General features: G+C 39.6%; 2 protein-coding genes across 2 annotated transcripts in view; both read right to left on the minus strand.

The window, feature by feature from the left end:
* Nucleotides 1-7,288, minus strand: part of LOC119743456 (leucine-zipper-like transcriptional regulator 1) — a 38,574-nt gene extending 31,286 nt beyond the window's left edge. Inside the window, exons 1-2 of the mRNA XM_038219862.1 lie at nt 7,185-7,288; nt 1,473-1,556 (exon numbers count right to left, since the gene is read on the minus strand). The gene's annotated coding sequence lies outside the window, so the exon portion shown is untranslated. The remainder of the gene's footprint in view (nt 1-1,472; nt 1,557-7,184) is intronic.
* Nucleotides 1,469-24,310, minus strand: LOC119743307 (leucine-zipper-like transcriptional regulator 1). Its single transcript, XM_038219711.1, has 6 exons — nt 23,523-24,310; nt 21,054-21,116; nt 20,827-20,886; nt 13,244-13,323; nt 7,185-7,293; nt 1,469-1,556 (listed from the first exon to the last, which is right to left on the minus strand). Exons 1-6 carry the CDS (start codon nt 23,642-23,644, stop codon nt 1,469-1,471), a joined length of 522 nt encoding a protein of 173 aa, XP_038075639.1. The 5' UTR covers nt 23,645-24,310.
* Nucleotides 24,311-24,403: the final 93 nt, after the last annotated feature.

Consider the following 24,403-nt stretch of genomic DNA (forward strand, 5'->3'; position numbering starts at 1 on the left):
TTGACCAGAGTTTGACCAGAGACGTTCGCACGTTGCTATCAGTGCGCAGGCGTAAGGTACGTCACAAATCACCCATTAGTCGACCAATGGTCCTTGCCCGAACTTGGCCCAACCTTTAGAAATTGTGACGTGGTTTTGATCAGAAATGTGGACCAAGCTGTCGATTGGTCAATTGGCTGTCATGTTTTTGTAATACAAGGAGGGGTTAGGGAAGACCCTTTAGAAGGTGCCAGCTGAATGGTCAGAATCTGGAGATCAAGACACCGTCTTCTTTTGCATAATTAATCGCCATATATGTGCAAATATCATAGACGCTTTTAGGTGCAAGCGGCTATTTCATAGACTAGGGGGCTGGTTTTTTTTTTTTTTAATGTTCTGAGAAAGTCGCCCAAAGTTTTTGATTGTTTTTAAAAATGTTTATTAAAAGTTCATTTCCTATATAATAAAGGGCAAAATGTCAAGCCCCCTTCCAGGCCCCGTTGGTAGTCTGAGTATCATCTGTTCTCAACAGAGCCCATCTCCGGTAGAACATCTGGTATAGCATGCATGACGTCATTTCATTCCAAAATCCGGAAAGAGTTTGATTGGTCAATTTCGATGCCACGTTTTTGTAATGTAACAGCTTGTACAAAAATGCTACTCATTGCGGGGCTGATATTTACGCACACGGTGAGCTCGCATTAGACGTGTATAGAAGGCGCCCGCTGATTGGTCAGTTTTTCAAGGTCATACGTAGTCTAGTTGCATAATTAATCGCCAAATCTGCCTGCATATCATGGCCGGCTTGGCCAGGGTTGGGGTCTATTACACAGGCTTGGAACTTAGAAAAAAATGAGGAAACTCCAAACCACACAAGACTTTGTACCGTATTTTTTAAATTTGTAATGGCATTCATGAGAAGTAAAAAATGAAGAAATCAGCGGATCTGAGGAAAAGTTGCAGGCCTGATTACATAGACTACCCAGTTGGGTGCCCCAATGCTGATTTCAGCCGATTGAGAAAACTTACTGAGTAATATTTTGTGCTGGGGATCGATCACTGTTCCTAATTATGTGAAGTCAAACACTGATTTGCCTTTTCCTTTGGCCAGACGATAGATCTATTAATTATCATGTGTCATATCAGCCAAAATATTTTCGCGGGATGTTTCTGGATGGCGGACATGAATAATACAAGTGACAGAAGGCAGTGATGTAGTTCTCTGCACTCAAATCATGACAGGGGCACGCTTTCACGACCATAACCAAAAAATATTTGTGATGTGAAATTGATGATCGGTCACAACGTTTTCAAGCACTTGACCTAAAACGGGATGACTAACGATCTACTTCTGATGCTTGTGACAACTTTGATATGACTCAATCTTCTCTAGATCCATACAAGGGAAAAAGAATGAAAAATACACTGCGTCCAATGAGGTACGAAATGGATTTTTAAAAAAATACTACAAAAATAGAATCCTGAATTTCTACCTGGCGTTTCCATCGTAACCAGCAAAGATCCACAGTTTTCCATCGTAAACGGCCGCACCGTGAGCAGATCTGGCTGGAGGGAGTCTGCGAAATCAAAGTAAAAAGAAAAAAAGAAAATTAAAGCAGGAGGGAAAAATGAGACAGTTTTAAGGGGGCCCAGAGAAGATTTTTACACTGAAATAATCATACTTAATAATAATTTGGGAGGCTAATCGCCCTTACTGGCAGCTGAGAAGCTGAATTGCAAAGGGTCGACGCGGCTACAATGTGGTCGGGCCGCTGGCACGTAAAGGCGCCTATGGCTGCCGGCCCCATCGACCCATATATGACCACGGAGCACGGCCTGAGATCAAAAGTGTTTGATTTTTGCAGAGGGAGGAAAACCGTTGGCACGGAAAAAAAACTTTGTGGCACAGGAGAGAACCAAGGCACACCTCTACTCATGTATGGCTTGTATGGTCCGCGGCTGGGATTCGAACCAGGGCCACAGTGGTGAGAGGTGAGCACTATACGCACAAGGCACCCACTGTTTGTTTCTTGAACCTCTGTCATTTTGCCTCTGAAGAAGATCATGTTAAGTTTGCAACGTCGGGCCGTCTTAATTTTTTTGATTTGTATATTTCGGGTCAATCCAGTCAGAAAGCAGTTTGCATCACTTTTCCTCATTTTCATGAAATACACACTGTGAAAATAAGTATTTACGCGTCTGAACTGCATTTAGTACACACAATTACTATTATTATTTTGTTTTTAAGTTGAACAAAGAAATTAACTTATTGCGGTAGAATTGACGTATCGCGGTAGAATCGCATTGGAATCGCGTCAACGCAGCTTGTGAAATATTGTCCAATTACATGATATGCAAATGGACGCGGAACGAGCAACATCTGAGACAAATGAAACTTAGCGTACAAAAATCCCATAGGGTTGTCTAAGGGGTGTGGCTAACTCGCTAACAGCGATAGGTCAATTGCGTCAACGCAGCTTATGAAAAATTGTCCAATTACATGATATACAAATGGACGCTTAACGCGCAAAATGTGAGACAAACAAAACTTAACGAACAAAATTCCATATGGTTGTCTGAGGGGCGTGGCTAACTGGCAAACGGTGATAGGTCAATTGACTGGAGCGGTATTTGAACCTGCCACTTCAGATTGCCGTTCCGGTGCTCTATCAACTGAGCTATCCAGACAAGCGCTTTTCAACCTTCATCTTATAACACGTGCCTGCAGAAGGAATAGCGAGTGCATAATATATAGACCGTGGTATATGGGAAAATATACAACAGACTGTTGCCATTCATTGACCAATCAGGATCGAGGATTCAAGTTTGCTTGAAGATAAGTGATGTTACTGGAGTAATTTTAACATCAAATCTAGCTTTGCAAATATTTCTGTATAAAGTCCGCCTATTTTTCTCAAAATCGTTCAGAAACAATTTCCCAATGCCAAAAAGGTCCGTTGATGAAGATGCTCTCAAAGGTTTCAAAATAGCACCAAATCTGCAGGCATGGGACAATCCACACTACTGGCCACCCAGCCTCGTGGCACGGTGAGCCAAGATGAAGGAACCGCTATCTGTATCAAGTCTGACATGTTTGTCAGAGGGACTCGTAGTAAGCTTACAAAATCAGATTGGTGTATACATCGCCACATAATTGGCCACTAGTTTTCCTCTCGGTTCACCTGTGCCACATGTACACCTGCCGGTGCTAATATCTGCCCCTCCATCGCCTCCTGTTTACCACGACCCCCTCTGACAAACATGTCAGACTTGATATGGAAAGCAGTACCTTGATCTTGGCCCACAGATGAGCTAGAGGAAAAGTAGCGGCCAATTTTGTGGCGAGTGATACCTGTATACACCAATCTGATTTTGAAATTGCTTTGAGGTTCTGGAAGCCATTACTTGGACGCTTATACCAAACACCCAAATATTTGATCAACAACCGAATATTCAAATAGCTTTTTGCCGGTCTGAATATTTCATACTTGAAAACACAAAATTAGCACACACACGACCGTGATATTATGTTATAGTAAAATGTGGCGCTTTATTGTCAGGTGCCACTTTTTGTCGACGGTAACTTTTTTGTCGACGGCGGTTCATTGTTCACATCCTTTCAGCAGGTTACAGCCTTTTACAGTTATAAAATACTGCAAAACACTCCAGGCTCCGGTATCAATCGCTCACGCACATTTTAACTGGCGTGCTCTTCCTGCAACTTTTTACCCGAGCAGTTGCAGCTGGCAATTCGGCGATTCACAATGCAGTGGGCCACCAAGAGTTTGCGCATGCGTGCGTACTACCTGAGCATAACTCTCGCGAGCCTGGTGCCACCTCAGAAAATGGCTATTGCTGAACTATTCTATAGAAAAGACATACGTGTACTCAGAGATTGAGAAACCATTTCAAGAATGGTTTGCTTAATGGTCAGTAAAAGTTCAACTTGAGGATAGAATATCAGTGAAGCTGGAAATTTAATTTACAATCACCTGACTGGCTTGCATAAAAAAAAAGCACTGTACATTGTCCATGCCTCATTATGCTTGAATATGGGTTACAACCTACAGGAAGGAAAGGAAATTAATCTTTCAAATCAGTTTTACAGGCACTTGCTGAAAATAATGCAACCTCACAGGAAACAGTTAGAAGAATCAATTAGGCCGGTGATTAGGCACAACACAGAAATGGTTGAAAGATATACAAAGTACGTGAAAAATTACGCTACCCCCTCTAAAAACTGTAGCTATAAGTTTTTTTAACCCTAACATACCTGAATCCATCAAAATCCACACCTGTTTTGAAGGATTTCGGCAGATTCAGAATACCTCCATATTGAAAAAGTTGGGGGATTTCGATGGATTCAGGACAGTAAGCCTAGTGGTACTGCAGGATTTTAATGGATTCAGGATACCTCCATATTGAGCAGGTGGGGGACTTTGATGGATTCAGGATCTCAACAGTTCAACTCTGTGGCTATGTTTGGTGTGTACGAGGTAAATTTACTACACTGGTGGATTCTGTTGTGCTCACTGGTGCATTCTGGAGGACACCAGCATTTTTTGCATGACAAAATAGGTGGATAGGCAGATTCAGGATACTTTCTAGTAAAAGCGCTCAATGGGTTAGGGTTAAACTAAAACAATAAAAGGCCTTGCATGTTAGATCTGAACCAATTTGAATAATTCAATATTCAGACATTTAAAATTTCCATTTTATTAAATATATTTAGGTAAAAAAAAAAGGCAGTTTTATAAATAAACTAAATTGAATGTTATAATAATAACACTTATTTCTATTTTTTTTTTTTTAACTAACAACCACCACTGGTAGCAAGACATGATTAATGTAAAGGTCTCAACAAATAAGAAGGAAAAATTGTATCAAAAAGAGTGTTTTTTCCCTCATTTGTGACATGATACAAATGTATGTCAAAATCAGGCACTTTTAAGCAAGAAGTCAATTTTGAGTTATTGCAATATCAGTAAAATATAGACCTTGCTCTTTCAAACGCCACTTTGTTTTTTTAAATTGGATATTCCAAAGCAAATTTATTAAATTTGAAATCGGATTGTCCAAAATATCATACAAATTTTGCATAATTTTAGAACAAAAACTTGAACAAAGTGTCATTCTGTGAAATGACATGCCTCTCTAAAAGTGTTAAAAAAAATACTTTGTCAGTGAAATTTCAGTTTGAAACTTTTACAGAACATTTCAAACATAAGTAGCATCACAAAATAAAAAAAAATCCTCAAAATCACTGAAAATCGCCCCCCATGTCATTCTGCAGCTGTTTCTTCATTCATGGCTCTGCCCAATTCTGCCTATTTTTGACTTGCCACATCAAATTTGTCTCTTATAAGAAATCAAAACCGTAAAAAATTTGCTTACCACATTGAGTGAATTAAAATACGCAGGTTGTAAAATTGATTTATTGAGTCAAGCAGAATCCTAATTGAGTAATAAAATGCAGTATACTGACTAGCGCACCTTGATCAAAGACATTGACAAAATGGGGGACCACCAACATAGGGCTGGATAGCTCAGTTGGTAGAGCACCGGAACGGCAATCCGGAGGTAACAGGTTCAAACCCCTCTCCAGTCAATTCCTTTTTTCAACTTCGAAAACAATATTCTGTTATAGGTACGTCCCTCCCCCCCCCAAAAAAAGGTTCCAAGCTTATTTGTAGTAACACGGTCGTTAAATCTGGGCTCCGTCTTGATCCAATTTGTGCAAACCGATAGCCAGAAGGCCTGCCGGCAATAAATCCAAATTAGAAGGACGTACTTCGTTAGAACCAGGTACATGTACTGCTGACCGTATACAGACGGACTGTGCATACGGGTTTCAAACGGGCCCTTGGTCTTACATGGGCATGACGGATGCTTTGAATAATGCCACTTCCAGGGTGGGAAGTGCCCAGTCGGGCACTGCTGCTTTCACGGAACTCTGTGGAACTGGTTGATATAATGTTTCAATTTTTTGTTGAAGTAACTGGCTTTGAACAAAATGGGTCAGCATCCCAAAATTGGAAGTTAAAGGGAAAATACAACATTTGCAAACATCGAAAAATAACTACCAAGTTGTTACGAAATACCTTACTAGGATGTTGGTAAATGACAGTCTGAAGCATCCTGTAAAATTATGGAACCTGGTGTGAAATCATTTTCAAGAAAAATTGTAGTTTTGTATACATTTCCAACAGTGGTCGGCCGACCACTGTTGGAAAAAGCTAACTATTTTTCAACCACTGCTCCAAATTTACCATTTTTTTTCCAGTCCAAATTTTGTTTGCTATTGGTTCCATGTTCATGAACGGGTGCAGGCCAGCTAGACTGGTTCCCTTACCTAACAATTTTTTGGCATTTTTGATCCATTTCATCTTTAGTGCAGTCAGGAACCAGACTACCTGAACATTTGTGTTTTTCTTGGTTTTTCCAGCATTTTCGAACGCAAAACTTCAAACATGTCAGTGTAACAATATTTGATCTATTATAACCCCCCAAATAATTCTTTTCTGAAAATTACAGCAAAAGCCAATGATGTACATGTACATTCCTTTTAAGTTTTGACTTTTCACTTCAGCTCATTTTGCTACAAAACTTTTTTCACTTGAAAAGTTATAGTTCTGTGTAAACTGAGGGCAGCGACCAAGTCCCAAAATGGTGTAGCATAGGTGCTACGCCCTCGCATTGTCTCGCATCGCATCGCATAAAAAAAATCATTTACATTCACTCTGGTGTTTAAGTCTAGCTTTTGAGTTTTTAATTAAGCCGTACATACATGTTAAATGCAACAGTGTTTCTGGATTTTCTAAAAGATTTGAAATAAGCCTAAAATCCAGTTCATACTTCCTGCGAATGCGCGTGTGAATCAAATTTGACGCCATGAAACATTCACTGAGAAATTCGCCAGAGTTAAAACATGTAACTTTTACGGATTCACAGTGCAAATACTTTCACTGCAGACCGATACAAATCTTATTGCCAAACCAACAGAAATTTATTTTGTTGGCTTATTTTTTGTAGTTTGGTCCCTTAACTTCTGTGAGAAAAACAAAAACACCCTCAATGCTATGACTTTATAGAATAACAGCAGAGTTGACAGAAGATGTCCCGTTACACGTAACGCAAGTTACCACGGAATTACCCGAAATGTACATGCATTCCAGACAATTTTTGGCGAACATTCCTGTGTTTACCTTCCTTCAAACTTCCACTCCACCCACTGTCCGTTAGAGAGTTTGTACTCAAACAAGTCATTCTTGTTCTGCAGGTTGGAGTTTGAATAGATGTCGCCAGTATAGCCACCTATCCACACAAAGATGTAAACAGAAAAGGAATCACAGTTAAAAAAAAAAATGTACATCCCATTTCAGCAACAGTTCCGGGTATGTGTTTTATGGTTGTAGCTGGTATATTTTTTTGCCAATTGATGAAAATTAAAAAACGAAAAAAACACAGAAACCCCAGGATAGGGGTGTTTAGTATTCTTCTTTAATTAAGGAAACCAACTTTTAAAACCTGCAATCTGTCATGCTCATATTTACATCAGCATTAAAGACATATAGGATCATTTGCTTTTCATGCATTTTGTTTGTATAATGATAACACCTCTCAAAATATAAAAAGGAATGTTCAAAACCTGACCTTTTGAGTTTCAGCTCGTCGAATATTACACTTTTCGAGAAAATAGTAAAAAAAAATATGCACATTGCACAACCTTTTGATCACAAAACACGTTCGTTCAAAGTTTTTTTATTCCAAAAATCTGTCAATTGACTGATTGCCGGAAATCACCGAACATTGGAAATGACCATCGCCTTCGGCTTGGGCTATTTTCCGCACCCAGGCCCCTGGCCCGTTTTAAATGTTCTTGTTTAAAACTGGCCAAGCACATATTCATTTCTTTAATATAGAGCGCAGAATGCTTTTTTTATTTTAACCAAAACTTTAATCCAAGTAAGCTTGTTGATAGTAATTTGGTAGGTTTCTTTTAGGAGAAATGCAAATAGTCCTAAATTACTTTAATACAAAGCATGTGTTTCATGAAATTTTGATGTGACACAAGATTGTATCACAGTAAAATTATGGATACCCCTTTGGATGTGTGTAGAGCGGATTGTATTCCGCCTGTGCGACTGTTGATGGTCACGCATGGAGTTAAGTTCTTGCATGGTTGATATTTAGATAATTTACTGAGAAAATGAATATGATGGGGGCACTGGTCCGAAAACAGTGTCAATTTTGCAATTATATGGGGTCAGAGAGTGGCCGGGGTGTCGTTGTCCCCTGGTTGTCCCTATGAACTCGAGTGCAGGTTAACTTAAAGGGACCGCAACATGAATTTCACTTGGGAACATATTTTGTCATGTACTGAAACAGGTCCCCGTTTTGTGCACATTGGGAACAAAAATAATAGTGCGTACTTTGCGGGCTTACTTCACGTGCTACTGAGTGACCTCTGCAAGAAATTCAGTTATTGGAGGAAAACTTTGACCAAAAAATTATCACTGGGTTTGTAACCAATCAAAATGAGCTTTACATGAATCGAAAGAGAATTTGATCCTCTTTACAAAACCGCTTCCCAAACTATGCTTCCACCTTGGGTTGTCGAGATATGTTGAGATAAAGAACCAGAGGTCTCTCAAAAATTGTCATTTTCTCTCCATACACAATTGTCATAGACCCGACCATTTTTAAGAAGAAAAAAAAATGATCAAAGGTTTTTTTGCTTTTCCAAGCAAAACATAAAACAAACTAAAAGCCAGAAGAACGAACTTTAATAATCTGCTACCCCCAGATTCGTGCAAAGGTCCGTTCTGAAAATACAGGGGTTTTTATAGTGAAAAAATTGTCTCTCCTCTGGGCTGTTTCCCACGTTAAAGTTTGTGTGGAAATTTCCGGTTGAGCAGATGCGGGCTACTTTTCATTATGATACATGTAGGCATACACCACGAACCATCCCAGCACTTCATGGTTTAATGGATTCATCATGGAGTACTATGTAATACGATGCTTACCAGTATTAAGCTAAAGAATTGTTGAAGACAATTGACCTATCGCGGTAGAATCGCGTTAGAATCGCGTTAGAATCGCGTCAACGCAGCTTGTGAAATATTGTCCAATTACAGTCAACTCTCGTTAGTACAAACACAATTAATAAAAATTCTGGTTATAGCAAACACAAAGCCTTGGTCCTGACTCTGCATTTCTGATGATCCTCTTAATACACAATTCTGATATAACAAACAATTTGGCTAGGTCCTAACGAGTTTGTATTAACGAGAGTCGACTGTACATGATATACAAATGGACGCGGAACGCACACAATCTGAGACGAACAAATTCCATAGGGTTGTCTAAGGGGCGTGGCTAACTCGCAAACGGCGATAGGTCAATTATGGACCAGCCCCCTTCCCCATATAAAAGTGGGTTTAGAAACCAAGTGCAACAATTCTTCCATTACAAGCAGAAATGTTGTTGCATTCGTTTCCAATTGAAAAAAAAAACTCCTTGGAATTCCGCCAGATGGATTTCAACGACGACTGCCATGATAGAAATGGATGGTAATCTGTCGGCAGCTCAAGTCCAATTGCTCAGTGAATATTGAGCAATCATTAGATGATGTAGTAGGTCAAGTTCCTTAATGCTTATACCACGTTTGCTCCGCTGTACCCAACAGCGACCTTTTGACCTTTTGGACCAATGGACAAGCAACAACCCTGGACAAGTGAAAATACAGATGTGCAGAGTCACGCTAGAAATTCAACCACGATGTTGGGAAATTTATTATGAATTTTTGCTGTAATTTTGATAAATTGACCCTTACTCTACCAAGACCCTTAACTACATGTAGGATGAGGATTTCAGGGTGTTATTGAAAGGTAGAGCTCAGCCACTTTTACTTTGGGGCTTGAATGCCCCCTGACAGTTGAAGTGCAAAAAATCTGCCATTGGTTTACTACAATGTGGTGAATTAGTAGATTTACCCTCCCAGTCCCTTGCAATTCAAACCCTTCTGTTATGCCTAAACACATATGCCCATAGAGTTAGCACCTACACTTCAAATTCCTCTGAGGTAATCTTCTGTGGAGTATGGATAACACTTCAAATCCCTGCACAATTTGTGTGGTTAAGGTCAGGGCAAGCAGATGGATTCGGTCTGACACAGCTTCTGCTCTCCACAAGGCTGTTATTTTTTGTGCTGTGACTTTCTGTGACACACTTACTTTAACCCTTCTTAACACTTCATAGTCCTTGATCTGAAGAGGTGTAAAAGGTTTTACCATATTGCTCTGAATACCGACTTCAGACTCAGAGGGTTAAGGAAAGTTTTTTTCCAAATAAACTCAACCTTCTGCCAAAGATGACATCTCTGTTTTGGCTATAAATATGCAAATTTGAATTTACTTTGAAAAGGCACTGAACAGGTATGCAACTGGGAATTTAGAAAAAACGAGGAAAATCCAAACCACACAAGACTTTGTACAGTCTTTTTTCAATTTGTAATGGCATTCATGAGACGTAAAAAAACAAGGAAATCAGTGGATCCGAGGAAAATTTGTATGCCTGACTGAAACACCCCTAAACGGTGAAACAGCGACTGAAAATGTTGACAGTTAGACAGGCAGCATTCCTTTAAACAACAGCTTCATCAACAAAATACAGAAATGGAAACAAGGGAACACCCCCGGAACTTCATCATCATAAGGAAACCCTGCCCAGAACATGGATTTTTTTTAATCAGAGAACAGGCTAAAGCAAGCTGAGGTAAGACCCCATTAGGTAAAATCAGAGCTGTCAGCGCGGCTTGGCAAATATCTCCCTGTCTCACTTTTTCTTAAAGGTCAGCACTCGCAGACGTTTTTCCATCTCGCAACCTGCCACAAGGATTTATCATTTCTGTTCACCCTCCCTCTCTCCCCCTCTCTCTCTATCTCTGCAGAGAGACAAGTGATTGCACGTGGGCTTCTTGAAATCCAAAACCTAGCGAGCAATCTTCTGATTGCGGTTTGGGAGGCCAACGTTGGGTTTCTTGTGGATAGGGTTGGGAAATCGGTAGATGGAAAGTTTGCTTAAAAATAACTGGTTTCCGTTTAAAATTTCATTTGTTTTATAGCATAAAATTTAATTTTTGAGTTGGTATTATTTGAAAAAAAAATTATGCCTCAAATCTCAACTGAAAATTGCCTTTTTTATCAGCAAGATTCAACGCCTGGATCATCCTGCTTATGACACCAGATTTCTCGGTCAAACATTTCAGTCATATTTTTTATGTTGAGATTGAGAGTTAAAGGTATCAGGCTGGCCTCACATCATCCTGCAATTTTGGTTGCACCGCGACGAACTAGCATTAGTCAAGGCGCTCGTCGATAGTGTCCGTGACGGTAACTGGCCGCTATAAATATTAGCTGCGTGTTTTGCTGGGTGCAAGAACGAACGTTCATTCTTCACCAACTGATTTGCTTATTTTAACCATGTGAGGCCCTGTTCACACAGTGCTTAGTGTGCAGCTAGAATTTTTTTTTTTTTTAGCGGGCAAATACCATCATGGAGACTATCGACGAACTCCTTCACAAAGGCAAGTTCCTTTCGCGGCGCAAGCAAATCACAGGTCGACCTGAGGCTAGCCTTAGGCTTCTCTTGATATGTTGATTCTAAATGTGACCAACTGAAGACATTTTCCTGCTTATTAGATTTTCACATGAAGTACAAGTAGAATACTCGGCACTTAAATTTAATATTTGCATGTGTGTGTGTGAAAATGTGTGACTGTTCTGTTTTGCAAGATTTATAAAAGACACAATGCTAGCGATATTAGCAATCCTGCAAACCGGGAAAAATGTCAACCGGGGATTGCTCAGAGATGATAGGACATTATAGGACACAGAACAGAAAAGCACAAATCATCTCATGTGCATGCCCGTCTAAAAATGTACATCCTTGGGAAGACCTTGCCTAGTCGGAAGTTGAGGCCGCAGCCAGACACCCCCAAAAGCCAGACACCCACCAATAAATTGTCTCGTTCATATATATTTAAACCTTGCTGTCTATAATTAGCCAGTTGGGAAGGAGGGGGGGGGGGTGGTGATGAGACTCCTTGGAGGACAGGAATACGAATGGGAAGATGATACGAGTCCCTGTCTTCCGTTTATTAGGGACAGAGGTGATGACTTGCGAGAGTCATCCTTCCTTCGTCGCATTCCTCCATCCATGGAGTTTGTCTCGAGGGGATAGACAGTACCTTGTCTTTCAGTCTGGCTGCAGGTCTTTCAAGGAAGTTTTTTTTTATACTCTGGCTGGGTATTAGAAACACATCCCTTGAGGTCTTGGGCCAATGTTAAGAAGGAGCGGTGCTCAGGAAACAGGCAACCAAGGAAAATTGTTGTGTAAATTATAGTTCTTGTGGCTGTTGTTTTAGCTGGCTTTTGCTCAACACAAAACCTTTCTGAGCAATATTTTCCAAAATGCTCCTTTACAAATTTGGACCCTACTCTTATCAGAAGATGTATCATGAGGGGAGGGTAAACCGTCATGCGCACTTGGGCAAACTTCGCACCAAAGGACAAAAACAAAGGGTTGGAAGGCGGACAGCCATATGTACTAGCACGTTTTAAAAATTAAACCACGTTTTCAAAATTTCCTTAAATCCAATATTCCTCGCATCCATCCCAACTGGTTTTATGTCCTGTTTTTGTTGTTTGTGATATTTTTGTTGTTGTGATACAGAGTTACTGCTATCTTAGAGGGCGTCTTTTGTTATTTTTATTCAGTAACAATGGAAGCACAAAAGGTTCACTCATGCATCACAACAAAAGGCATTGCCCTTTAAGATGGCGGCTACGCATAAGGTCTATTCAGCAAATTAGGAAAGTTTCTTGCAAAATTACCTCAGAAGTTGAGGTTAAATAGTCCAAGGTTTAAAGGAAAATTGTTCTTAATCTTTGAACATGATTCAAGACACTTTATTAATGCACTACATTGTATATTGTTACATGTTAATTTATGCAGGAAATGCTTTCTTTTCATAGAAATTCTTACTTTCGTCACACTTTCTGGCTATCTAATTCTGAGAACTGATGAAATGATAGTGAAACTGCAAAATTGTCAAAACGGCTTTCAAGAAAAAAATACCTTGGAACTTCCAAGATGACAAATGTTCAGCAGACAAATGACGAATAAAATAAACAGGGAAGAGGAAATGATGAATTTCTGAAACAGAAACAGAAAAACTGAAGGGAAAAAAACATGATATTACCGAAGATAAACATGCTTCCATTGTAGACAACGGCAGAGTGGTGGTATCGTGGCGCAGGAGGGGTGCCCGTTGTGAAAGCCCTGTCAAAAGAAAACAGGAAAAGAAATTTTGTTTAACCGTTATCTTTTGATTGTACGTGTTATAAAAAAAATACCTTACAGGGAGGGTCCTGTGTATAAATTACTTGTAAAATAAATTTTAAATTGGAATCGATTGTTTACTGGAATTAGAAAAGTTATGAATTTCCAATGAGACATTGAATGAAAAAAGAAATCGATCCACACTAAGTTACCCATTTTTCAATTTAGCTTTTGAATTAGGAGCAGGAGCTCCTCATTCAGCTTAGACTCGACTCAAGTCAGACTGAAGTCAATATCCTCAATACTCACTGCCATCGCAACCTAGCCCTGAATTACACCATACTACTTAAAGGAATAATTGCCTAAATGCTAAAAACTGTTTATTCATTCAAGGACATCATATTCTTTGATAATTTGGGGGGAGGTTTAAAAATAGAAAAATCACAGGAATACTTACTTTAAATGAAGTATTAAGAGTTAAACATGGATCCATTTTCTGGAAAACTTTTTAATTGTGCCATCGCATCGTTTTATCCATTAGGCAAAACAAAAAAGTCTCTGGTTTCTGGTCTGCGTGTGCGTCGCCGTAACCATGCATGTCGGCAAATTTTTAATTTTTTTTCCAATGTAAAGATGATGTCTACAAACCTCCAAACTCACTGGTTTGACTGGAATCCTGCTGCTGCAAAATTTTAACGTGTTTTAGATGGGGTTACGATCGAGAATAAGCTTCATGTGGCCTCTCTGGACTGCCATATATTTGCACTAAATTTAGTCGGGCACCATTTGCAGTCATCAGCCGACATTTGAAGGAAAACAAAAACAAACAAAAAAACGCGTCCCCGCACCACTTTTGGGGCACGCTCCATACCAGAAACCGAAGACTTTGTTTTTGGCCTTATAAAGTCTTAAATATGTTCTAAAAAGGCTTTCATTGACGAATAAACATTTGAAGGTGAACCATAATGTGACCAAATTTATGACAGTTTATCTCTCCACCATTCCTTCCTCCATGATTAGACTGTGTGGGATGATTAACAACTACTCAGCCCCGTAACCTTGGCAACTGTGAAGCAGAGATGATAAAAGGTCGCGACCTCTTAAAGGCCAGACAAAGAGCCAGTACACATGATGAGTGATGGGCACTTACATCTATATATATAAGAGAGAAGTTTACTCGCCCCCGAGACGATGTTTGCTCATAAAAGGATCCGAGACCGCGGGCTCACGCGGCGCCAAAATCGCTCCACGTCCGTGGAAAAATGCGGAGGGGGTCTTCCGCCGGGTCGGACGCTTCGGGTCGTCCTCATTTTCCCGTACGGACCGGCGATCCGTTTCGTCGATTTTTCGTGACTGCTTTTTGCGCAGGAATTTGCCGTCGTGTGCGCTTTCACGTTGACTGCCTGTCCGCCCCCTGTGCTGGCTTTTTCTGCGTGTCTAAGACTGTGCGAGGTCAGCGAGGTCAACGTAGGGATTGCGTTTACGTGTTCTACTTGGCTGTTTAGCAAAAGTGTTCACCAAACGTTAGTATGGGGTGACCTTGGCAAAATATTTTTTGTCCATGGTGCGTGGCCACCAAGTGTCCCTATTCTTTCATATGCTTCGCTTGCCGCCCCTGTGCCGAGTGCAACGAATACTCAGAAGGACTACACATTAGTATGCCTAGCGCGGTCTGAACCAATCGAAAGTCTACACTGCGTGGTACTTCCCGGCTATGCGTAAAACCGTCACTGGCAACGCGTACTGCAGCCTGCTCCACACCCTGGAAACGAGGTTGAGTCTACGGTGCTCGCTATTTGAAGCACAAGCATGTGACGTCGCGTGATAGAGTGCTGTTGCTTCCATAATGTGTTTACAGCTCCATGCTTCCACTATGCTTCCACCAAGGCTGAGCGTTGTGAGTTCGCTGCCCGCCACGTATAATTCAGTGTCGTGTTATAATTTCGGGGGCCTGTTTGGGGTCAACGAAGGATCGATGCATTTACACAAAAATCGACGAAAAAGTGTCCGACCCGGCGGAAGACACCCACATTTTTCCACGGACGTGGAGCCATTTTGGTGTCGCGGGAGACCGCGGTCTCGGATCCTTTCAGGAGCAAACATTCCTCGGAGGCCGAGTAAAACTTGCTCTTATATAGATGGTTGAACCAACTTCAATAAAAGTTACATCGACTTTTTCCTTGCTGACGGTCTCGCAAATTGTAAGAAGTTCAAGTTTACGTTTGTTGAAGAGTCCAATACTGAAACTTAATTATGACCTTCCTCCATGATTCAGACCGTTTGAAATTTTATGGTAACACTCAACATTTTCATTTCATATGACACCTTTACGTTTTATTGCATTATGATTTATTGTCAAAACTGTACAATCAGCCTTCGCCTGTGTACTACGGTAACCTTTTCACTGCATTTTCCAACTGCGACTGCCTCACAAAATGCCAATTTAACAGACCAACGGGAACATTTACAGACAAGTTGCCATGGTACATAATTATCATGTGCGTAAATCGACGGGGATAGGGGGAACCCCCCCCCCCCATTTTAAAGCGGGGGACATTGTTTGGTTCCCCCCCCCCACTTTTTCTTCCCCGAATAAAAATTGTAGCCTACAACAATGATTCTATTGCTCAAAATACATGTAGCTGATTCAATTAATCCAAAGTCATAACTTTAAAAGATGATCTTTTGCTGAAATTGGTTTTAGTGGTCAGAAATTGCCTCAGATCACACCACAGAAATTGCTTTCCTATAACTGCATGTCTCCTTAACTATATCCCCATTTACATTTAACTCCCCAAATTTTCATCCCCAACACTACGCCCTACCCGATCTATGATCGGGTAAATCAGCTTGTTAGTCATATCAGGGTGGTCACAACTAACGAGATGAAAGTGATGATAAAACCTAGTTTACTTCTTGCTTAGGCCCTGCGGGTAAACAAGAAAGCAGCTCCCTTGACTGCTAACAATACACACTTACCTTGAACCTAACACCCTGAATCCTTGTGAAACTTAAATCTTTCAAAGTTTGACAGTACATGTACATTCTTTGTACTAATACTAATACTAAAATTTAGACGTCAAATCTGTGATTAAATCATCCATTAACTTCTTTATAACTGGGTCTAAAAAAATATGACAACTTTTTTTTTTTAGTGACGTTGCAATAAAGGCAGGCACTGCGTACACAAAAAATGTGGTTAAAGTGGTCAGAAATTGCCTCAGATCGCACCACAGAATATCTAGAATTCAAACATTTTTTTAGGGCCCTTAAGCAAGCCCCAAACCCCACACCATATTTTGTTGGACACGCACCCACTTTTGGGGGACCAGCAATTTTGTTGGCCCCCCCCCAAAAAAAATGTGTTCTGAATTTGCCCTTGGTTCACAGATGCTGAATAAACCAAGAAAAAAAATTGCTGTTCTCGTAGTCTGGTTCCCTGTCCCTACTACTGATGAAACAGAGCAATTTATAGACATCAGGGAATTGTCAGGTCAGAGAACCAGACTGGTTGGCTTGCACCCATTCAAGGATGTGTAACCGATGGCAAACAAAATGTAGACTAAGTAAATTTTGTAAACAGGGGGCAGAATTTGGAAAAAATCTGTTTTTCTCCCAACGATGGCCGGCTGACCATCGTTGGAAATTGATACCAATATTCTACTGCTCTTTAAAAAGAAAGCACGACAGGTGTCATTATTTTACAGAATGCTTGAAACCATTATTCACTTACAGTCAAGGAAGGTATTTCATCATATTTTGGTAGTTTTGTATTTTGATGTTTGCAAATGACATACATTACCTTTAATTTTGCATAGTGGAAAAATGCTGGTGTGGAGTTTCACTCAGCGGGGAAACTCGTCACCAATCTTGAAATTTATGAGATTAAATGTTTTGCTCTGGTATACCGATAAGGCACTAGAGAAGAAAAATCAAAGTGCACTGTGTTAGGGGCCTGTACCACATAAGGGTACATCACATGAATCTGATCATTTCAGGCACATATGAACAGGGTAAATATTTCAGGGTAGGCAAAAAAAAGGCCTGGATGGTCCCGCACAAAAGGTGAAGGTCTGCCAAAGATTTGTAGGTCTACTTTAACCAGTCATGGTAATTTGGAGTTGCATTTGCTGGAAGCAACAACCAGTAATTTATAAAATGAAAAAGAGTATGTCCTCCCTATCCAGCACTTGGGAAAGTCATCTGGTGAGTGGAATTATGGGAAAGGCCTCGACCTCAATCACAGCATGGGGGGCAAACTGCTAAGTGCTTCTTGAAGCAATGTATATAACAGTCTTTACGTGTTTAAAGTGTGACCAGAAAGGAAGGGGGGGGGGCAGTAAGGTGGTAATCGCTGGATCTTTGATGACATTGGCATTGGCCTAGGAATGGCCGTGAGTAATAGAGTTGTTTCCTGAAGGGGTAAATCATCTGGGCTATTACGGGGTCAGAGAGGGGGACCACCAGAAGGGACATGGGAAAGGGTCAGGTTAGAAATCCATATTGAGAATGAAACACTTCGGGAAATTTACAGAACTTGACATGATTTTAGATGTACAAAATTTCTTCTTAATGATTATTTTTGCTACACACAAGTAGGTAGAACTAGTAAAAATTAGATAGACCTGTTATTAACGGGTAGACTAATAGTGTTAATTTGTGTAAAAGTTCAGCCAACTACGAAAGTTTGAAGAGACCAGGGAAATGCTTTAACAAAATTTTGGACAAAGCTTGGATTTCCAGATTTTCATTGAAGTGAATGAGGTTTGAAAGACATGAGACTTGTTGACCTGTGGCTTGTGATGAGTTAACAGATTGTAAACTTCTCCCTAGTAAAACAAATAAAAAATAATCCAAAATTCAACCCTCCCCCTCCACCCCCTGGTCTGAGTACACCCACTGTCCAAATTGAACACGACCTCGTGCGCCAGCCAATCGGAGTCGACTCCAGAAATTGTGAAGTCGTTTCGATCAGAAATGCGGACTGAACTCTTGATTGGTCAATTTGGCTGTCATGTTTTTGTAATACAATGGGTTACATTGGACCCGATAGGTTTCGCACAATTAATTAATTGTCAAATCTGCCACCATATCATAGAGTCTTGCTGTGCAAGGGGATATTCCATGGAATACAATATCAAAGGTATAGTCCATCATTTGTAATTTGTGCATTTTGCTCGTTTGAAGCAACAAACATGCTCAAAATCTAAAGAAGGGTGCTGAACAACTAACCTGATGAATGTTCAGCTCAGCTTCAGCTGTATATTTCGAGAAAAACAGCATTCTAGGATCTCGATTTCAAATCAAAAGTTGCTGAATCATGTTTTGAATTGGGCCTGAATTCAGCGTCCGAGACACGTTCTCACTGAGCCGATTGTAGCTACGCGATGTCGCGCACTGATCCGACGAATTATAGCAACTGTGCGCGCGCGTGCGTCGTGTCAACGCTTGCACGGGCCTCGCTGAAAATGAACTACTAACGGAAATTTCCAACGATGCGTCTTAAGACGCACCGTTGGAAAGGCCCTCTTTCGTTGATTTCTTCAAAATGACAGCTTGCCAGAAAGAATAATTTCACAGAGAGTTTAGACCCCTTACTATCTTTCAACCAAGTATGTTTTTCAACAATAATTACATCAGTTACTTTTTGGACAGCTGCCAATGATGGACTGTAGCTTAAAGCAGGGACATTACATTTTAAAAGGTCCCCCCCCCATGCACTTTCAAGTTTCCAACACAAATGCAAAGAGCTTTTGAAGGGTTTTCTTTGCTCAGGTGGACTTTGTTTACACAAGAGGTCACTGAAAATTGAATTCAATTTCCAAAACCAAAGTGCTTTCCATTAAAGTTTCCTCTAGTCAAAATCCATGCCATTAGAGGATGTCATAATTTACTCCTTTACAATTCAAGCTTTTCACAAGTACTTGTTTATTATTTGCACAGTCTCCACGTCAGGTAAACAACTGGCGATTAATATTAACACAAGTGCCAAAACACTCTTTTACAAAAGCAAGGTTTTTGGACAAACTAAGTAAGTGCAGCATAAGGACACAGCTGCTTGAGTGGTTTACTTTAAAAAAAAAAAAAAAAAAAAAAAAAAACCCAGCTGCTTAAATGATTATATTAGGTGGGGTTTGTAACCGTTACGCTGTACAATGTGGTTGTTTGTGTAAGGTCCCCATTTGTAAAGGTCCCCATTAAAGGTTGTACATACATAACATCCATATTTTAGCTAAACTTTGCATTTTCTTTGAAAACTGTTCATACTTCTAAAATGCAAACCAAAATCGTAGCATGAATCGCAGAGAAAATGTGTAATGAAATAACCTTTGACCTTGAATTACGAAAATATGTATATGCTTCAAATTTCATATTTCTTTTTTAGATGTTACTTTATGATGTAAGCAACAATCTTGAAAAAGTTGTTGGTGGGCGCTCTTGAAGTTTTTTAGTTATCATTTTTTGAAGATAGCATGTCCAGGAAAAAAACTAATCTATGAAATGGAGGCCATTCAATGAGCAATGATGTACAACTTGGCCTTGTAGTGGCTATAGTTTTGGGGATACAAGTATTTAAAGTTCAGAGGTCATGCTTATTAGTCAAAAGTTCATTTACTTGTATCTAAAAAACTAAAACGAGCCAAATTACACAAAAATTCAGTTCTGGGGGTTTCTCATATAGGCCACTCATCACACCAAATATCGTTTCAATCTGTGAGGGTCGGGTGAAACATCGTGTTGAATTTACACGGAATGACCCATTTGTTTCTATGAAACAATAGCATTTTCACATTTTTTCCCATAATGAATTATGACCTCAATTGACCCCAATTGACATTACAACTTCAAAACAACACATCAGCAGCCCTAAAACTTTATTCTCAGCAATGTTAGTGAATTTGGTGCATCTTTAAAATGACCTCAAATGACCCCTAGCTGACCTTTGACCTCCAATTTCTGAAGAGTTGTCATGAACCCCCACCCAAGGATTACTCCATCCTAGTAACATTAAAATCCATCAAATTCTGTAAACAAAGAAACATTGAAAAATGACCCGACGCCTACATGACCTTTGACCTCAGTAATCCAATGAAGAATTGTGTCTTCCCACCCAAAGGTCACTGCATCCAAGTTTCATCAAAATCCACGAAAGCATGTAGAAGTTATACATTTTTCTGAAAACTTAACCTAAACTTTGACATGTATACGGGGATATGATACGAGGATACGGTCATACAGAATTTAGGACCGGTAAGTGTCCCCCAAAACTTTGTTTGGGGGACACAAAAAAGCACCGCCTCCTTCATTTTTTTTAAAAGACCGGACTAGAAACTATTTCTTTATTTTACTCAACCTTACCATCGGTTTCTTGCTCAGTGGTGGATGCTTTAATAGTGGACTCAGGAAGGTTCAAAGTGAAAATGACGCAGAAGTTGCTATGTAGGTATAAGTGACAATACAACAAACAAAACAAATGAATCATGAATATTATAATATGTTTACCTTCCCCATGAGCATTCTTTGACATCATAGCGCAATACATCATTCAGCATGTTCTTCCTCCTGTAGTATCAAATTTAAATGGGATGAAAAAGAGCAAATTCTTAATAAATCATTTAAGTTTAAACAAAATCAAAATACATTTTGTAAATGCAATTATTTCTTACTGAAAATCTATTTTGTTATTCTTTTGCTAAAACTAAAGTTTTTTAAAATCCATTTTGACTTACCCATTGTCTCCACCAAACACATAGATTGCATCTTTGTATGCCACTGCAGTATGCTTGCTTCTTCTGCATATACAAAAAAAACCCAGAAAATTATTAATATTGTTACTGAGTACGAGATATTAACAGGCATGCAACTGGAATTTTGTCTGAGGATCAGCCATTCACGTGTGCAGAGCCACGGTCAAACGTCTAATATATACCAACGCCAGCCAATCGGAGTCGACTTTAGAAAGCGTGGCGTCATCTCGATCAGAAATGTGGACTAAGCTGTTGATTGGTCAATTTGGAGGCCATGTTTTTGTAATGCAACAACGGGTTACCGAAGACCCGATATTGTTGATGTACCCTTACGTGGCGCGGCCCCTAACGTGGCGCACTTTGATTTTTCGCCTGTAGCGCCTAGCTATAGAGCAAAAGTTTTAACTGAAATTTCACAGAAAGTGAAATTTCATCAAGTTCTAAACACTCACGTTCATAAATTGCAAGTTTATTTACCCGCTACAAAGTTAAAAGAAAATTTTATTTTGGCGAGATTTTCCGATTTTATTTTCAAGTGCAAAGTGAAACCTTTGAAAATGCCCCGAAAAATAAGAAAATAATTTTCTGACAAACATCTGGCTGGGTATGTAAGTAGAAATAATAATGAATTATCAGAATTTATCAAGTTTACAGAAATTCTTAAATGTTAATTTGGAATTTTCCGAGATTTATTTAAGTGCGCCACTCCGCCAATTTGTGCCCAATTTCCGGACGCCACCGTTTTTGAATTTCAGATTAAATTTTATGAGACCGAAATTGTTCACGGAGGTTAAATAGCATGCATTAATAAGGTAAAAGTACTAGTATTTCCCTGCATGAATTTGAGGTTTGTCAACAAAGAGGTTTGGCAACACTACACGAGGAAAGTTGGGTAAGCTTCGAAGTGCGCCACGTTAGGGAACACGACTATATAGAAGGTGCCCGCTGAATGGTCAGAATCTCGAGGTCAAGACGCAGTCATTATTTGCATATTAATCACGGAATCTGCTCCCATATCATAGACCCTTGCTGTGCAAGGGGGTATTCCATAGACTACTGAGAAGTAGCAAAAAAGGAAGAAATTCCAAGCTATAAAATACTTTACACAGTGGCATAAGTGTGAAGTGAAAAACAAGGAAATCAGCTGATCTGAGTAAAGTTGCATGCCTGTTTTAAGTTTTATATTTTTTTTGACACAAAATGCTTGAATACACATTTGGGATGCTAGCTACTGTGTATTGAGAGTCCTGAAACTTAAGATACACTGTAGTAAAAAAAAAAACCAACAAAACAAAACATGCAAATTACAAGAAAATACAATGATATATAATACAACTAGGTGTGTCCAACAAAACATCTTATACCAAGCTGATCTGGAGTCTGGACATATGAATCTAGTTTTACACTCCAAATTTAAATCATATTTTGGTTTTCTCTCTGATGTTAAAGATTGAAAAAAAGTTTATTATAAAATTTTAGTTAAAACGTAGCATCTCAGCACATCAGCGCTGAGCATGTTGGAAATGATGTCAGTGCTTTGCCATTAAAAAAAATCGGGAATTAATTAACGAAAAACAAAGGTTCATACAATTTTTACAGAAACACAATATTTTGAATTTGACCATGAAGGCCGCATGCTTTCAATAAGCCAAGTCGTGGTTTCGCTCACGCATGTGCCAGCTCGCCATAACAAAAGTCTAAAGATATCATACAAAATACAATCCTTGGGCAAACAGTCCAACAGATGGCTAGCTTTCAGCATCATGTGGGTTTGTTAAACGCAAACTTCTGTTCCACAATTCATTGCTCACATGAACATGAGAAAACTTCAATTTGGCTTTATTCGCACACGCGTTGTCATCGTATTTTCATTTTTTGCTTCATGAACGATTGCTCTGTTGTGTTTGCCGGTGAGTGTTAACTTGATGGTTGATTAAAACAGAAAATATCAGACCTTTAAGTGAAAACCTATCATCCAAGTCAAACGAGTATTCTCAGCTCTAATTCTAAATGGCAAATTTCCCATGTCATGAACCAAGGCTTAGTTAGAGCAGGGTATTTCAAGCTAGTAAAAGTAAAATAACATTTGTAGAAACAAGACAGTGTAAGGATTTTAATTTTTTTAAAGGGATATTTCTTTTTACATGTTTGAGAAAGAATGTTGCACTTGCAACCGGATGCCACTTTTTTCTTCATATAGGGGCCTATCATCTCAATAAAGATCAGTCATTGGCATTGCAAAAATGTCGAAGAGAAATGAACGCAAGGAATCTGGGACTGAAAAACTTCCAATTTTGTTAGGGAATACTCTCCACAGTCATAGACTCTCCAAAGACTTTCCATGAAAGAGGCAAACAGACCATCGCGCGTTCGCACTCGGCTCACAGACCCCCCTCCGTCCCCCCCCCCTCCCGGATTTGTTTATGCGGCCAACTTGCATAGCTTGCTTACCGTGCACCCACAAACTCGTCGCAATCGGGCATCCTCCGCCATCTATGAACCGTCTCAAAAGGACCAGTATCGATAGACACTCCTTGCCATGAATGAATGCTACTTGATCTCCCACTGGCCATGATGCTCAGTCGACACTTACACTGGGAATCAGCGGTTAACTTGACAGAATGGAAAGAAAACTGTTCGTATCGTGGAAAGAAATTCTTCTGTCACACGGAAGCTGCCATATTGGTTGCGCAACTGCGCATGCTTCGATTCTGGCACTAGACTTGTTCAAGTCAGTTATTGCATTCTGAAATCTGTCGCCAGACAGAGAACTTGCTTTGTACATGATGGAGGAATAAGAACTTGACAGAATTATTCCCGGTCCATGCTTCAAAGTGAAAATGACTTTAAGATCATCGTTGTCAGTGACAATATGCTAATTAGTTTACTTACCATTTTAATATCATTGTTGAATTTTAAACATTGCTTTAAGTTATCAGGTTTTGGTCTTTGGAAGGGTGGTGTTGGGTTTGGATGGATTCACTCCCACAGTCGCAAACTAAGGACTCCTCCATGTATAGACGTTTTAGAGCATGAGAGTGAAATTTCTTCAATCGTAAAGATTGAGTTTTCACTCGAGCTTCGACTGCAGATGTTAGTTCAGACTTTTTCAATCGAAAATGAGAGTGATTTTCACTCTAAAACGTCTAGTCCCTAATTTCACTCTTTGAATTTTAGAGAGTATAGCAACTCCTTTGACGCTATAAAAAGTTTGATCATGATTTAGACAACTTTTCATTTTTAAAGTTCGTCATTAAAAAAAGACAACAAATTCTTCATGTTTAAAGGTTTGTCGTGAAAAGGGATAAAAACACTTGTTGAGTGGTTTAGTC

Source organism: Patiria miniata, unplaced genomic scaffold (genome assembly GCF_015706575.1).
Source record: "Patiria miniata isolate m_02_andy unplaced genomic scaffold, ASM1570657v1 HiC_scaffold_6, whole genome shotgun sequence".
Classification (NCBI taxonomy): Eukaryota; Metazoa; Echinodermata; class Asteroidea; order Valvatida; family Asterinidae; genus Patiria; species Patiria miniata.

Coding starts and splice junctions, on each gene's coding strand:
- LOC119743307 (XM_038219711.1), bottom strand. CDS start 23,644: ATGGCCAGTGGGAGATCAAGTAGCATTCATTCATGGCAAGGAGTGTCT. Junction 13,324..20,826: donor AAAGAATGCTCATGGGGAAG/GTAAACATATTA, acceptor TTCTTTTGACAG/GGCTTTCACAACGGGCACCC. Junction 1,557..7,184: donor GAGTGGAAGTTTGAAGGAAG/GTAAACACAGGA, acceptor TTGATTTCGCAG/ACTCCCTCCAGCCAGATCTG.